This window comes from Equus quagga, chromosome 1, assembly GCF_021613505.1.
Source record: "Equus quagga isolate Etosha38 chromosome 1, UCLA_HA_Equagga_1.0, whole genome shotgun sequence".
NCBI lineage: Eukaryota > Metazoa > Chordata > Mammalia > Perissodactyla > Equidae > Equus > Equus quagga.
Window position 1 is genome coordinate 27,505,969 of NC_060267.1, and position 17,292 is coordinate 27,523,260.

Sequence of the window (17,292 nt, forward strand, 5' to 3'; positions counted from 1 at the left end):
ACATCTGATATCCAATTCATCAACAATCATATCACCAAAATATATTCCAAATCTGACCACTTCTTACTACTTCAAGGGTTATACCCACCAAATATTGTTCACCTAGCCAAATTACAGCAGCCTTATAACTGGTTTCTGTTGGTTCACAACTGAGGGAATTCCCAAGGGGAAATCTGAAACTGGCCCCCACACACAGAGGGCAAGCAGAGATGGAAGAAAGAGGCAGACCACTCCAGATGGGTAGGTGGCAGGTTTAAGAAGCAAAGGAACTTACATATGAATTCCTTTTCTTGGGTGACCACAAAATGAGTAGATCTCCACCCCAGCCACCAGAATCTTAAAAGTTTATACAGAGGCCTTAATGGGGTTCAGTCACATATATAGTCCAGATGGTCTCAACAACACATGACTCTCTCAAGGCCGTGTATTTGAAATGGCTCTGACTATGGGAACAGCGGGCAGAAATGACATTCCAAAGACAGAGGAGGGAGTGAGGAGCCTCTGATTGCCAGAGTCCAGCTCACGGGTCAACTGGTGGTCACGTCCTCTCAATGACCTCTCATCAATCTCCTTAATTCCAGTCTTGTTTCCCAACTCCATTCTCCACTTCAGCTGCCAGTGGTTGTTTAAATGTATAAATCAGAACATATCATCCTCCAATGAAATCCATAAAAAAACCCAACTTTTTTTTTAACCATGGTCTACAAATTTCCACGCCATCTGAATTTTGTGTACTTTTCCCAACTCTTCCATTCTGCTCTCCTCATCATTCACAATACTCCATATGTGGTAGTCACACCAACGTTCCAAATTCTTTCCTGACCCAAGGTCTTTGCACTGCTGTTCCTTTTGCCTGGAATACTATTCCCCTAGATTTTCAATATTCCCTTCTTCTCTTTAATAAAGTATACCCAGGCTTCAGTTCCCAGGTGCGGAACCACACCACTCATCTGTCAGTAGCCATGCTGTGGTGGCAGCTCACATAGAACTAGAAGGACCTACAACTAGAACATACAACTTTGTCCTGGGGTTTGGGGGAGGAGAAAAAAAAGAGAGAGAGAAAGATTGGCAACAGGTGTTAGCTCAGGGTGAATCTCCCCAGCAAAAAAAAAAAAAAAAGGAAATTACACTGAAGGACAAACTTTAAAAAAAAAGTATACTCAGGGTGAAACCTGGTGTAGAATCAAGCTGCCTGGTTAAGGGAAACCTAAGATTCTAGCTAACATGCTTTATCAGTCACTCTGTCAGTATCAATATCTTATTAATATGAGTGTTATAATGAAGTCAGTTATCTTAATCATTTATTTGCGTTTGTTTTTATTGAATAAATCTGCCCACTCCACCTTCCAGCTCCAAAATGTAACCTGTTTTAGGACTAGGACCTTGTTTCTTTCTTTCATTGCTATCTTCCTCAGCAATGGAACAGTGCCTGGAATATATTTATTGCTTGCCTGACTGTATGAATACACATTAGAATTCAGTTCAGTTATATATAGCTTAAATTGGCTTTTATTCTAATGAAAGAATCTTGCCCCACATAAATCTATTCCTATGAGAAAATGCATTTCACGGTCCAAACAATTAACTTGCAAATGAAATTTTCAAATGCAACTAGTCTACCTGTAGAAGTTTATATATATGATATTCAGAAAATATAATAAAGAACATATACAACTTCATGGAAGGCTGATGTTTTGTGGTCAAAATAATCCAATGAGCCAATAACAAGTCTAAAACAAAAATTTTAGTGGGTACTTTTTGAGAGCAATCAAATGCATAAATGCACTTTGGATGGGTGGATATGAAAATTTAGTACACAAAGTACAGTTTCAATGTCATCTAGTCCAGAACACCATGTAGAATCCTAAATACACCAATTATGAGCCTGTTACTAATCTTTTCATTAATGATTTGGCTGATGCAATTAAATTATGCAAATGAAAATATGCTGTGTAGTTCTCCTAACGGCATTAAGATGAGTGGGCTCAACAGTAACTTAGAGAACAAAATGCCAGATTTTGTTCACAGGATCTAATACTTTGAGGGGATAATATTTTAGTAAAGTAGCTTCCTTAAAGAACCCTAAAATGGATAAATCCTCTAAAGGAATATGTCCCTGGATTCCACAAGTCACCCTGGGGTATGATGCTATTCCACTAAAAACTTTTCCAACACCAATAGAATCAAAGTTATACTGATCCACTGATCCTTTATCCACTTCCCTCATATTCATTTGCAAAGTTAGAAACCTAAGGTACAGTTCTATATTATATCTCCATTTTCCATAATGCTCCAAAAAATTTAAGAATTTGCCCCAAGATCCTTAAGTACTAGAAACCAAATACAGTCATCCTTTGAAAGAAAGGGGTTTCTTTCAAAAACTATCAGTAATTAGAATGGAAAAAAAAAAAAGATTTATTATTGTTCACTCAAGGAATCTCTCTTGCTACCAAATCCCTTTTGTAAAAGATAAGTGCCTGCATTCCACATGCATACCCAGGCACTTAGCAGTCTTGCTTAAAAGGTTCCAGTTTTTATTTCACTTTGCAAAATTGGCAGGTAGACAACAATATTTTTAAAGAATCGTATCCTCAGGGAATAGAACTGCTTGTTTATTGGTACTTCTGATGTTCCAAACGCTTCCTGAATTCATTTTGGGTTGAATGAGTTATATGCTGTTTTACCTAAAATCTGTACTTGGCTGCTTTCAAGTAACGAAGGGCTTTTGTTGTTGTTGTTAATTTCTACCAGAAATTCAAGGCAGTCATCTCTAACAACTCTTGTAACAATTTAGAAACACATTTCCTCCCTCTTTTGACATGCTTTATCTACTTATAAGCTAAGGCAGTTATTAACTAATTTGCATTGCTTACTAAAACTATTTAAGAAATATAACACAGAGAGAAATGTAAAGAATACATTAAAATGTGAGCTAATATAAACCTCAGGAACTATAGGAGGCTATGCAATCCTCTAGGAGAAAGTTGATGAGAATCTGAACTAAAGCAGTAACAGCAAGAAAGGAAAGAAGAGAAAAAATTCTTTGTTAGAGTGAGCAGAATTTGGTGGCTCACTAGAGGTGGTGTGTGAGAAAGAAGGAGGTTAACAATAGTTTTTAAGTATCCAGTGTTGACGATAATTCTCAAGATAGATAATACTGGCAGAGGAGCAAAATTGGGATGGAAAAGGCAATACATTTTAGATATTTGAGTTTCAGGCTTTTGCAGAATATCTACCAGTCAATCTCTAACAAGCAGTTGGAGACGTGGGTTTGCCAAGGTGTGTAGAGGGATAAACACTTTGGAGTCATCAGCATAAGGTGTGGAAATGGTTGAGTTCTCCCAAGGAGAGCTTATAGAGTGAGATGAGATGAAAATTGAAAATATAGCCATGAGAAACACTAATATTAAGGGACAGGAGGAGGAAGAGAAACTGAAAAATGATAGATAATGAGTAAACAGAAAGGCAGGAAAAGAAGCAAGAGAGAAGTTTCCGCGGAAGTCAGAGGAGGTGAGTATTTCAAGAACAGAGTAGTCAATTGTGTCTGAAATAATGGGGAGGTCAAGTAAGGTAAAGAGGACATTAAATTTTGATCTAACCCGTGTCAGAATACTTAAAGCAGAAATGAAAACCAGAAAACAGTAAAATAAGTTGAAGAGAGAATGAAAAGGAAGTTATAATAGAAACCCAGGATGTTCTGTAAAGAAGTACGGTGATGAGAAGATAGTAAAGGAGATATCCTGAGGGTAGAGTCAAGATAAGAATTTTTACCATGAGGAAGACACAGAAGTTTTCCCATGGAAAAAGAAAAAAGCCATTCTACAAAAGAAAAATATTTGACAAGATATGTATATTCATGACTTCTACAAGACATATGTCGTATAATAGTTATTACTGATTATTAAGGAAGATATAGTTAATCATGTTTGAGGTACCTTCCTATCCCAAATATTACTCTCTGCCCTGAACTCAAGGCAACTACGTTGGTAAGAACCACAAGTTACCACCTTCACACTCACCTTCAAAATATCCAACCCCTTAATGTCCTTAATTGTCCGGTTATTATGCCCTCTGAAGGACAGTTTGAACTGAGAAACACAGAAATTATATTCAGGGAGAGGGGGCGCTTGAAAGACTATGTCTAGTCAGGGTTATGGCGGTTATTTTTCCTATGTGCATAATGATGAATAAACAGAGAAATTTGGTCTGCAGAAGCTCAGAGAAAAGTCATAGTGCAAAGAATACATGGCCACAGAGAGAAAGAAAAAAATGGAGAAAATAATTGTCTCAGTCCCAACCCAAAGTGCCTGTTTCTAGCTGCAGTTACCAGAAGGGCAAGCCACATGTCAGGTTTATGAGATGCTCCTACATCCCCATAACAAAGCACCTACATGTGAGATAAGGGAACGCATTTTCTTTCCTTGCATCTAAATAATTTTGACTAGAAAATGTGGTTTCTCCTCTGATTCTCCCAATGAAATGTGGAAAACTTCCAATATAAAGCTATGCAAATAAGTGTTAATGTCCAGCCACAATGCTGTAATTCTTATCATGAGGAGAAGGAAGGGGACATGGCAACCACAATGAACTTTATTTCTGGGAAGGAATGAGCCTATTATAGAATTTTTTTCAATTTGTAGAAAAATCAATCAGACAGATTTTCTTTGAATTTTTCTTCCAGTGATTCTTCTCTATGCTTCATAACAAAAATAAATACCATACGTCCTTTAATGAAGGACAGAAGCAGTAAATTATGATTTTTAACTGCCATTAGCAGGCTTCCAGTTTTCCCAAATCAGTTTCTTAGCTTGAGATCATGCCTTATATTCCCTCTTTTCTCTGAATAATGACATTCTCCCTCTCCAAACTACACTGGAAATCAAATATATATGATAAATATATATCCATCCATTCTAGTTAATAGGCTACAACATTGGAGAAGTGAAAAATCTCACCTTCCTGAGTCTCTGGGCATAAACATTAGTCCTATCGGCCTCAACCCTGGCACAGCTGCCAATTCTACATCCATATCCTCAGAGATCACTTGGAACCTAGTTAAACCCCTTTCAGAATGTTCTTTTCACCCCCATTCAGCCCTTCCTACTAGGTCTGGCCTAATTCCAATCCCACAGGTCAATAAAGACACTGATGGAACCCTCAGTGCTTAGACAGGGGATCTCAAGCTCTTCCTTCTCTTCCCACCTCCGCCTCTTTATCTGCCTAGCGCTGCCGCCCCTGCTGCTCCTGAATCTGGAAACTTCCCCAGGTAAGGGTTGATGCCTGGTGAGTAGCGCTCTTAAGAAAAGAGGAATGGGAAGATCAGGACCCAAAAATAAAAGAGACTAGGTGACTTGAGGACAGACTCTACGTCTGTCTTGCTCATACTGTACCCTCAGAAACTGGCTCAGTGACTGGCATGAGAAGGTACTTAGAAAATATTGTTCAGCCCATGAACTACAGGGACAGCTCAATAGAAAACCACTCTGTCTTTACCCAAGCACTTCCTGTTCTCTCAGAAATGAAACTTTCCTAAAAGCGACAGGCTCACTATTTCATCTTGCTTAGCCTTGACCCAACTTCGGACATTCCAGGGCACGGACATTATTTCTTTAAAAACACAAAAATAAAAAATAAGTAAAATTAATGCATTTCACATCCTGAAGGTATCTTTCTTTTAATAAGCTTCTCCAAATGTTATTCGAGAGTCCTTTAAAAATGTTATTTATTTTCTATAACAATTATTACATGTAAAGGTAGGGACATATAACTTTAATATTAATAAATCAACATAAATTTCAATTATAAATCATAATATCATAATTTATATTATGCCATCATCATAAAGAACATAAAAATATGAACTTACATGTTTGGACAAGTTGGGACTCTTTGAATCAACATCATACCTAAAAGATTAAAATATAAAATTCAAATTATTTCCATAAAATACAGCCAGAGAAAAACAGCAGTATTTTCCAAAAAACATAAATAATATAAAAGTGAATCAAAACTAAACCAATGGGGAGAAAAACTTAGCAAATTTAGAAGTTTCTCATAAACTGTGGCCCACATGCCAATACTAGAATTCACAATCCTTGGGTCCTTTTATTTCTACAACCTAAACAGAAGTCCTAATATCTTCACAGTCATCGATTCTGCTGCCTAACAGATCAAGTTTAAAACTTCTGTTTTCTATGCTCAATAATATCCTAATACTCTTCAAAATTCCCTAAAAACTGAAATTCCTCTTCTCTGGATGCCATTAAAAAACAAACAAGTCCTGGTAACAGTCTGTCACTGCTGTACATTTTAATTCTTACTTAGTATCTTAAATGCTATTGTTAACTTCAAAATTTGGCAAAAGTAATGCGATTATTTTTCCCCAATCACAAGATTTGGGGAAACTATAGATTTTACAGAAAGAGAAATGTATTTACATAGGACTACCATATGTCCTATTTTTGACCTGTTGGTACTGGGAATAAATGATTTCTTGGAGAGATCCTGGGAAAACATCACTCGCTATCACTTTAGCCTCTCATTTTAAAGAACTTGTAGAAATGGAAAAATTGCTAACAGTCAAAATAAACCTCAATTTGCTGGATTCTTGAACAGGAAAATATTTGTACTGGCTCCAGTCTTTCTCCCAAATCATATTCCTTTCACATTCCTTGTGCATAGCTTCCTACTAGAAATTAACTGCCTTTTCCTTTAAGGCTAATTAAAGTCACCCCTCTCACATGACAAGAATGTTTTCACAAAGAAACAAAGCATCTCAATCAACAATAGACAGAAACAGCTGGAGTGTACTGATGCTGGACAGAGGTGCACTTACTCCCCAGCAAAGAACGTTCACCACAAACTGGCTTTAAAATTGGTGACGTGGGGCGAGCCTGGTGGCGCAGTGGTTAAGTGCACACATTCCACTTCGGTGGCCCGGGGTTCACTGGTTCAGATCCCCGGTGTGGACATAGCACCGCTTAGCAAGCCATGCTGTGGTAGACATCCCACATATAAAGTAGAGGAAGATGGGCACGGATGTTAGCTCAGGGCCAGTCTTCCTCAGCAAAAAAAAAAAAGAGAGAGAGAGAGAGAGGAGGATTGGCAGTGGATGTTAGCTCAGGGCTAATGTTCCTCAAAAAAAAAAAAAAAAAAATTGGTGACGCAAATACCTGCCTGAGAAAAAATACAAAGTACTCTCCACATCAGGGAATTCTGATCACTCACAACAGCAGTAACCCAGAATTTTACATCAGCAAATTGCCAACATCTACTGAAGGCCTACAGATGTTAGTACAAAAAAATACTTCTTATTCAAGACAAGTTTTTTTAAGTGTAAAATGAAAATACGTAACTGTAGCAATATCAAAGGTGAAACCTAACTAGGCTGGCTCCTTTCCAGGAATCAGTCCTGGAAACTGTTTTCTATAAAGGGTTTAGTGTGGACTGAGGATAAATAACACTGGTATGTTCATTTCAGTTCAAAGAAGCAAAAGAAAAGAGCTTATGTTTTCATCACAAAGAGCTTAAGTATTTTCAAATGCAATCCTCTTTCATTGTCTTTAACAAAGGTTTTTTTAATGCTACTATCTCAAAAATAGGTAATTTACAGCATACCTCTGAAGGCTGTAGATAATATGTTGGATTATAATGCATTTGAAATTACCATGACTTTTCTTTTAATGGAACTTTCTTCTAACTTTTCTCAACATATCAAGACTACTCTGGTCCTCACCCTCACAGGTCAGAACATAAACACTACATCTTAAACAGTTAAAATGTGCGTGTGTGTGTGTCTATGTTTATGAGCGTCATATCCTCCTTAAGGAAACAAAGCAGGAAGCTCTCTAGCTTACCCCAAGGAGGGTGCATCCCACCACACCTTAATTTATTATGGGCAACTTTGTAAGCAACTTCATCCTGCTGTAGAACTTACTAACGTTGAATTGGCAGTAACCGATGTGAGTGGTTCCCAAGGATTATGTTTACTATTGGAGGGTAATGGATGTTGCCTGAAATTTTTCCTGTATTTCTGGAATTCCAACTAAGGCCCAAAGGTGAAAACAAAAGATTCTAAGTATTCCCTCATGCTCAGCTCAGAGCTGCCGATGAGTCAAACTCATCAGAGTCAGACCCTTCCCCACAAAGCTTACTCATAAAGTGACAGGCTACTCCCTATCTCTTGGGGGACAGGAGGAGGTTCTTTCCACTCCTCCAAGCCATGTGATGGGGCGTTCCAAAGTCTGGGGTGCTCATGAGAAGTGGAGGACAGCATCTAGTTCCCCAGTCAGCTACAGAACCTACCCGCAGGTCCACCCTGGGGCTGCCAGTGGAAGAGAACTGTCAGGAGGCCATCCTAGGAAGAGCCTTCTGAGAGCTGAGGAACAAGGCACAATGTCCTTTTTAGTCCCTCCTCCACGGTGAGGAAGACAAGCAGGGTGTTTAACAAGTGTCCCCTGAGGCTGGTACCCTCTAAGGTCTAGATTATTCAGAAGGTAGGAGACCCACATCTCTCCTCGCCTGTCTTTCTGTTCTTCCACCTCCCTTCTCTCCTGCAAGGAGCTGAGACAACAGCTGCAACTGAGGGGAGAGGAAGTAAGAGTTTTGGATTAAGTTTGAGATTAGTGAAGAGTACATAACAACTAACAAAATGGGATAGTTCTAATAAACAAAAGTAACTGAAAAGCCATGAAATTAAATCTTGAGATTGTTAAGGGAACCCTTAACTGATGGAGAAAACTGGACTTGACAGTGTTGAGACAGTTACTGGAAGAAATAAAACAACTTACTTTCCACCAAAGTGTTGAGAGCCTTGAAAGTTAGATTGTAATAAAATGACACATTTCATGATTATCACCATTTGATTTATCAAGAAGGAAAACAATTTGCTAGGTTAAGTCAAATCTAGAATTGTAACTCCCTTGCTGGTGTTCTGGTCTAAACGGAAAAACAAGACCCATGGCCGAGTGGTTAAGTTTGCATGCTCCGCTTCAGTGGCCCATGGTTCACTGGTTCGGATCCCAGCTGCGGACCTCCACACTGCTCATCAAGCCAGGTTATGGTGGCATCCCACATAGAGGAGCTGGAAGGACTTACAACTAGGGTATACAACTACGTACTGGGGCTTTGGGGAGAAAAAGAAAAAGAGGATGATTGGCAACAGATGTTAGCTCAGGGCCAATCTTCCTCACCAAAAAGAACACCTTAAAAAAAAACCAAGAGTGAAAACAGCTATATCTCATTTTTCTTATTCTTCAGCACATACTGTGTAATGATATGACTACCCACACTTCTTACTCAAAGACATTTTTGTACAGCTGTTCTGCCAATAATAAAGTTTTCAACTGTAATAACAAAATGATTTATGAAGTATCCATACTATTACTAGGGTGATAATTATAATAAAGTAAATAAATGCCAAAGTTTATGACTTTATCTGTGATATATACATAGCATGATGAACGAACAGTACACATCAGATCAAAAAGGCCAGAGAATTTTAAGACTAACAACTGATAAACTAATCTTAAAAATATATCTCAGGCATATCACAGTTATAATAATAATTACTGTGAATTAATCAGAACTCACAGGAATTTGGACCAGTGGTGCCAGGAATACATATTTACTCGTTCTCTCACTCTTTCTATCTTTCTATCTCTCTTTCACTCTTTCTCTGTCATTATAATTTTCCATCTACTTTGAAAGTTGAATAAAAAAGCTCCTGAAAGCCATTTCTTGAACCTTCCATGATACGCAATTGTTTAGATCAGACGCTTTCAAAGTTTCTTTTTTACTGCTTTTTAGACTTTTGTAAAATCAATGGACAGATTAGCTGAATACAAAACAATTCTGAAAACCATTTACATCTTTCTGTTGGCCAATTTAGACTACTGTCTTCTTCAGCACTGCTGTTCCCTCAAGCGGACATGTTCCTGTAAACATGCTGGAGAGTTTACAGTAGTTCTCTGGATGATGCAGGTTGGGATTACAGGTGATTTTATTCCTACTTTATCCATTTTTTTATTTTCCAAATTTTCTATAATGAACATTTTTTCCTAGGAATAACACATTGCTAAGAAAAACTTCAAAAACTAATCAGAGGTATAATAGATACACATAACTAGTGAACAATGACACTGTTTTCCACACTTATTTCGGTAGATACGCTGGGAAAAAAAATCACAATGTAAAAAAATAAAAACGAAAGAGAGCCTGCTCTCTGCTTTCACAGGTTAAAAGTATTATGTGTGATATTCTAATAAATGGGAAATCAAAAGGAATTAATTCAAAATGTATCAAAAATACTACACTAAGAGAACATACTTGCTGCTTTTCTTGATAATCTTCTCTAGATGTTCCTTTCTCGGGCCCTAATTGTTGGAATTTTTCAGAGATCATATAAAATTGAAACAATGTTATATGAATCAAATTTCTGAAATTAACCAAATACATTTACAAAGTCAAATGATATATATTTAATTCAATTTTGCAATGTGCTTTCACATTTTGAACATTACACAATTTCTGTGAGAATTACCATAATTCTTAGAAAAAAAGAGAAAGCTGAAGGAGTTAAAATATGTCAATTTCCCTACACTAAGTTGTGTTCCTTTATTTTTCTTGCCACGCTGAGAAAAAATAATACAACATGCTCCCATTCCAATTGAACAGTAATTTCCTAGATTTGCTTACTTAGATTGAATATATTTCATTACATTATTACATTCATTGTGCAGTAGAATACCTCAAACATATACTTTCATCAGTATTAGATAATCAAGGCAAAAACAAAAATACCCTAGTTGAGATATTATTTTTAATCTTCATAATATTTTAGAAATTCAGGTTTTGTACTATTTAATTATAAACTATTTCAGGCAAAATTTAATTCTATTGGAAAGCACAGATCCCTGGAACACGTTAGTTAAACTTTTTGGGCCTTGGTTTTCTCATTTATAAAAATGGGATGGCTCCACCTCAGAAATTTGGTTTCTGAGGTTAAATATGGGTACACACCCTGAATGATTCTATTACACTCTGTGAATAACAGTAATAATATTACTATCACAAATCACCTCTTTTTGTCTGTGCTTTACAAAACTTACATACTCATCCTCAAACTTCATGAGCTTCTCTAATTATTTCATTTACTTTATAAATAATGAAGACATTATTAACAAACATATTAAACCATCTAATCATTCCTTCCTTCCATATTTCCATCAACAGTGTACTGAAGTCTTGTTTTCTTTTTTTAATTCCCTGAAACACCAACAGTGAAGTTAGACAATATTACTGATTTATCATCAAACACTTGAGAAGTGCGTTAAGCTCTACCAACGCCCTAATTTCCTTCCTACGTTTGAGTCTTCCCTCGTTGGTCCTAAGCCTACCTAGGAAGCTTGACAAACATGGTAAGCAGCAGGCGCCTCCCTAGCCTAACATATTCTCATCTGGACTCATTAGTTCATCAAAGTGATTCTTAAATGCTATTTGGTAAACAAGACATAATATTTAAATGACTAACCAGCAGTGAGTTTAGTGGAGTTACATTTCTTGAACTGGTCTCTCCTTAAAATCCATTAGCTTCCATAGCCTCGTCTTCAGTAGAGATGAGCACATGCTCACTAGCCCCTCTGTACAAGTAAATAATTCTTTACCTTCCTCTGCTCTCCAGAATGACTAGCTCAGCTCTTAATTTTTGCTCACTGGTCTACTGACTAACATTTGATTGCTATCATCCTTTTGTGAGGGCACCATTTCTTTTCTTTTCATTCTACCTGCGCAATTCTATAATAGCCATAGTTATGAATATCAAGTGAAGAAAGATGAACAGACGTGGACTTAAGAAACCAGTCCAAGGAGGGCCAAAATGAGACAACAGTGTGGGAAAGTGGGTGAGTACAGTCAAGAGGCAGCAGCTGCTCATGACGGTGACAGGGGCCTGCTGGCAGACAGTGACCAAAACAAAACAGAGAAGTGGTTCTAAAAATAAGAGCTAAAACATAGATAAGGAGTTCAGAGAACTAACAAGGCCTAGAGGATCTCTAAATTGGTCTCAAAGATTAGAACCAAGGAGTGAGTAGTCTCGTCCATATCCTTACATCCCAAAATCTGACTCTGAATAATTTATACTCTGAAAATGCAAAACAGCAAATTACAATAAATTTACATACAAGGATACTGCCTGAAGGATTACATGTAACAGTAAAAAGAGAATCAGGCAAATTGTCCATCAGTAAATGCTTGGCTAAATAAATTTAGTTTTTTTCAACAAAGGAGAACTATGCAACCATTAAAATGAATGAGATATATATATATATATATATATATGTATATATATATAATCTCTCTCTATATATATATATTCAGTGGCATAGAAAGATATCTGAAAAATACAAGTAACAGGAAAATATTTGTGATTTTCAAAATATTGAGATTCCCGTATACATGAGCACCTTTAAAAAAAAATATGACAGTATGTACACGGAGTCATTTACAGTTTTGGTTGTGGTTTTTTGGGTTTTTTCATACTGGGATAACAGGGAACTTTCAATTTTAAGTGCCTATATTATTTAACGGTTAAATTAAATATTTGTTACTTTTAAATGAGAGAAAACAATACAGATGAATGAGAAAGGAAGGGAGAGAGAAAGGGAAATAGAGAGAGAGAACAAAGACTCATGAAATGGTGACTGGTTTTAGGATAAAATTAAATCTGAAACTAGAGGGAAAAAATTAAGGGGGTACCATGCCGGGGTGAGGGAGAAGGAAGATTCTTAAAAACAGTTGCTATGAAGGCCCTGAACAATGGTCTCGAGAATGAAACCACATTCTACATGATTTATAAGTCTGTTTTTAAATAACACCACTATGTGCAATTTCCATGGCAAACATGCTCAGGAAATCATTACACTGCACTTTAAGTTTTTTTCTCATGAACCTCATTTTTATTATTTAGAAAAGGCTTTCAAGGAAATAAAAGCTAAATGGGGCATAATCAATTTTGTTTATAAATATAATGAATACTTAGGACTCCTACGACTCTTGAAGTAAAGGGCCTAGTATAAGATTTTCCTTTTTAAAACAGAAATACTGCAGATTATTTTACTGCACACATTTTAGAGGAAAATGAGAAAGACTCTTAACAGTAGAGAATTTTCTTTTTACATTAGGAGGCAAAGTATGATTTTTTCAAATATGATATTGATAGCTTTTGTTATCAAAAAATATTTATACGTTGTGACAGTATGGTACACTTTATTGTTTTCAGCTATTGATAATAAGTCATTGATCTTTTTAAATATTTGTGATGTTCATAAACTCTGTTTAATTATTTTGATATATTAAGCACATACTATATGTGATCCTTTCCCTCTCAATAGATTTCCTTTTACCAATATCCAGATACTTCAACAATCACCACAGTTTTCCTCTGTGAAACAGAAACTCAATAGTTAATATCTTATAAGCAGGATTCTCTGTGGACAGGGAATTGAACTTAGTAATATTTTAATATGCCTGATTCAGCATCAAAATAACAAGAATATTAAAAATATTTAAAAATTCTGGTTCTAGCATCCTGGATCTTGGAAATACGAGGCTGTGAAGGGATATCAGGAAGTCATAGTTAGGCAGAGATCCCCGTACTATACAAAGAAACAGCTGAAGAGAAACTTAAAGATCTGAAAGACATCAACCAGGAGAGTAAATGAGATCACCTTCGAGTATATGCAGAACTTCTAAGAAACCCATTGAGGCATAAGACGGTTTGAAAGAATGTCCATATATACCACCCAGCATTTCTACTTGGTTAAATAATTCACTTATTTTTCAGTAAGCATATAGCCAAAAACCTAAAAGGCAAAGCAGTGAGGGACAGTGCTCAGGCCACACTCTAAACAGAATTAATCTGGTTTCCTGCCAACATAATCTAGTATTCAGTGCAATCATAGGACCCAGCCTTATGTTATGAAAATTGTCTTTAAAAATCAGTTTTTTAAAAATGCAACTTTTAACAGAACTTACAAGTCAAAACGAAGATTCTCTCTTTCTTCAAAAAAGTAGTCCAGAATAAATTTTCTTACAAAGTCAGGATTTAAAGTATTATCAATTACTTCAGTCCTTCCAAACTGTTGAGAAAGAGAGAGAGAGAGGTTAAAATCAGGCCTTGCACTGGTTACTTATTACCATACTTATTACAATAGGGTACTTAGCCTTAACACACTTCCTGGAAAACGTAAGCAATAAATATCCAAATGACCTGATAAAATAAAGATCTTCAGAAAAATTTTTAGAGATCAAATCATCCCTCTTATTCACTCAGGAATTCAGAAAATGAGGGCTGAGTTCATTCAAATGTACTATAAAAGTAGCATCTGGAAATTCATATAACAAGCCATAACACTTCCGGCCCTCTTCTCCCTACTTGAAAGCCAAAATTCTTTCTAATCAAAAGAAGCTATTTCTACATTAAATTTAAATTTATCACAAATATATTTCCTAACCTAGTGTATAACTAGATCAACACATATTCTTACAATTGGAGGGGTCAAGGTATTCACAACCAAGCAGTCCTCTACGTGAAACAGTTTATTAGCCATGCACTGGGGAGGATTTTCTTACAATCTATTACACAATTCAATCATTTGGTTTTGTTTTAATTCTTACAGTATCTAGATAGCCAAAATGGGACCTACGATTTTTGCACGTTTTTAAGCTAGTGTATTGCACTTTGGCTTAGAAAAAATAAGTTTCTCCATCTTCGGGGAAGTGAAAACCAAGAAACAAAAGTCCACAGCTAGTCCTTCTTCCTTTCAATGAGAAGGAAGGCCATCAGGCACTGCTTCCAAAGACACAGCAGAAATACACACTTTCCATCTCTTTTTTTGTATTTGGCTTACATTCTTCTCCTCCACTGTCCTGGAATTCTAATGAGGGGATTATAACCTTTACTTCTGACCAGCATTATGCATGCTGTCTTATCAGAGAACCAACTTTTTATTAAAAGTTCAAGGAAAAACTACCTTTTTAATAGGAATAAAAGAACTGTGCTAATCCACTAAAAGGTGAAGGTCATGAGTTTACATAAATTCTGATAACAAAACTATGGTACAAAATACTGTAGACAAAGGATCTACTCAGGCTACGGCCAACTAATTATTCAAAAAAGAACTAGTTTGCAGAGGTTTATGCAGTGGACACTGTCTTATATCAGGGACCACCATCATATAGACAAACCATAACCCAGGTAACTAAGTGAACATTTCAAAAATATTGAGTATTTACTTCAAACAATAATAATAACTACAGCCACCACTTATGGAGTACTTTCTTTTGTTCCAAGCACTTTCCACACATTACTTTAAATCTTTACCATGACTCTGCAAAGTGGGTATTATTAGTCCCACTGTATAGATGAGAAAATTGAGGGAGAGGGTTCCAACCTAGGTCCTTTTGGCTATAAAATCTACATTGTTTCTAGGACTCTCCTCTGTTTCAGCATAGAACCTGTTAGACCCTGGCAAGATTCAAGAGTGAGCCTATTTATGGTTTTTAATTTTAAGGGAATGAGAATAAGAGTACGTACCAAATAACTACAGGCTGGCAGTGCCCGCACATGCTAAAAGAGTAGTGCAGAGGTCAAGAGTACAAGTCTGAACCAGAGAGAACCTGGACCCACCCAGCCTTTCTACTGCCTGGAAGCAAAATGGTTTCCAGACCAGAGCAAAGAGCACCAAACTAGCAAAGACACAACACTCTCAAAGAGAAACTCAGCCAGTTCCCATATTCCCCAGCACCCAAACCCCTCTTGCGGATTTTACCCAAACTCACACTAAGAGGGAAGAAGACAGAATGAAATTCCCCAGGGAAAGGTCCATTGAGCCGCAAGCCAGCAATTCATCAGCGCCTATGATTAAAATATCTACAAGCCTGTTTCTTTGGGAACACTGGCTTTTCAGCATTATGGGTGGCTGAGTAGACTCCGCTATCTCAAGTGAAGATTAATATGTAGCTATTAAAATTTTAGCTAATCATTTATAAATCATGACCATGTATTACAATAGGCCTTCCGACACGTAGCCCTGATATTGCTTTTGGCGATATCACCAGTGATTCACATTGCTAAATCCAATCGTCACTATTTGGCCCTTATCACATCAGACTGCTCAGCAGCATTTGACACAGCTGTCCACTCCTTCCTTCTGAACCAATCTTCTCTGGCTTTTTGATGCCACACTCCCCTGTTTTTCTCTTCTTCTGAGATTCTCAGACAGGCAATCTCTCATCGTCAGAGCACAGTTCGAGGCCGTCTTCATCTGTCTATCTTCACTATTCTATTAGGTTATCTGTTCCTTTGGCTTTAAATCCCACCTACATGATGATAACTTCCAAATGTATGTCAGCAGCCCAGATCTGCCTGAGTACAGACTCATGCATACAACTGTCTTCTTGACTTACACATGTGGTTGTCTTACAGGCCCCTCAGAATTATCGTCTAAACTTTAACTATTTATTTTACACCACAACCACCACCCCAATCCCCAACTCTTTCCCTTGTCAATAAATGATACCACCATCCACTTGATTCCTTAGGACAAAAATGGGAGTCATCTTTTTCAACTCCTTCTTTTTAACCCACCAATCCTATCCCTTGCTATCTCATAAACTGTCAATTCCAACTCCAACACACATCACAGCTGTCATCTTCTCTCCATATCTCCTGTCATCAGCTTTATGCCAGGTTTTCATATTTCTCATGGACTACCTCAAGAGCCTCCTAACTCACATCTCTACCTACTCTTGTTCCCCCTCTAAATTCATCCTGCATATAACATCCAGAGTGATCTTTTGAAAAATGTAAACATGGTCATGCAATTTCACCACCTGAAAGTCTTTAATGGCTTCCCATAGTACTTTGAATAAAAGATCTTTTCTTTGGTCAACAGGAATTGGCCCCTGTCTACCTCCTGAATCTCATCATGGGTCAGTAACCCCTCTTTCTCTTTGCCCCAGGCAGCTGGTCCTCTTTTAGAACGCTTTACACACCAAACCCTTCCCATCTTATGACTTTTGCACCTGCTATTTCTTCTTCCTGGAATACTCTTGACCGCATTCTTGCATGCTGAAGCCTTATGCTTACACGTTAGCATTCTGGGTCTAAACACCCAATCTAAAGTTGGTCCCCCACCCCTAAAATTATTCTCCTTCACAGCAACTGGTTTTCTTCTTTCATAAAACTTATATTCTGGAATTATACTTCGATTTGTTTGTTTCATATTTTTCTCA

At 37.0% G+C, this 17,292-nt stretch overlaps 1 protein-coding gene across 1 annotated transcript in view; it reads right to left on the reverse strand.

Moving 5' to 3' along the window:
• CPNE8 (copine 8) overlaps window positions 1-17,292 on the reverse strand; it is a 209,521-nt gene that overhangs the window by 147,268 nt on the left and 44,961 nt on the right. Inside the window, exons 4-5 of the mRNA XM_046685801.1 lie at window positions 14,032-14,135; window positions 5,867-5,906 (exon numbers count right to left, since the gene is read on the reverse strand). Coding sequence (XP_046541757.1) covers window positions 5,867-5,906; window positions 14,032-14,135 — 144 coding nt within the window. The remainder of the gene's footprint in view (window positions 1-5,866; window positions 5,907-14,031; window positions 14,136-17,292) is intronic.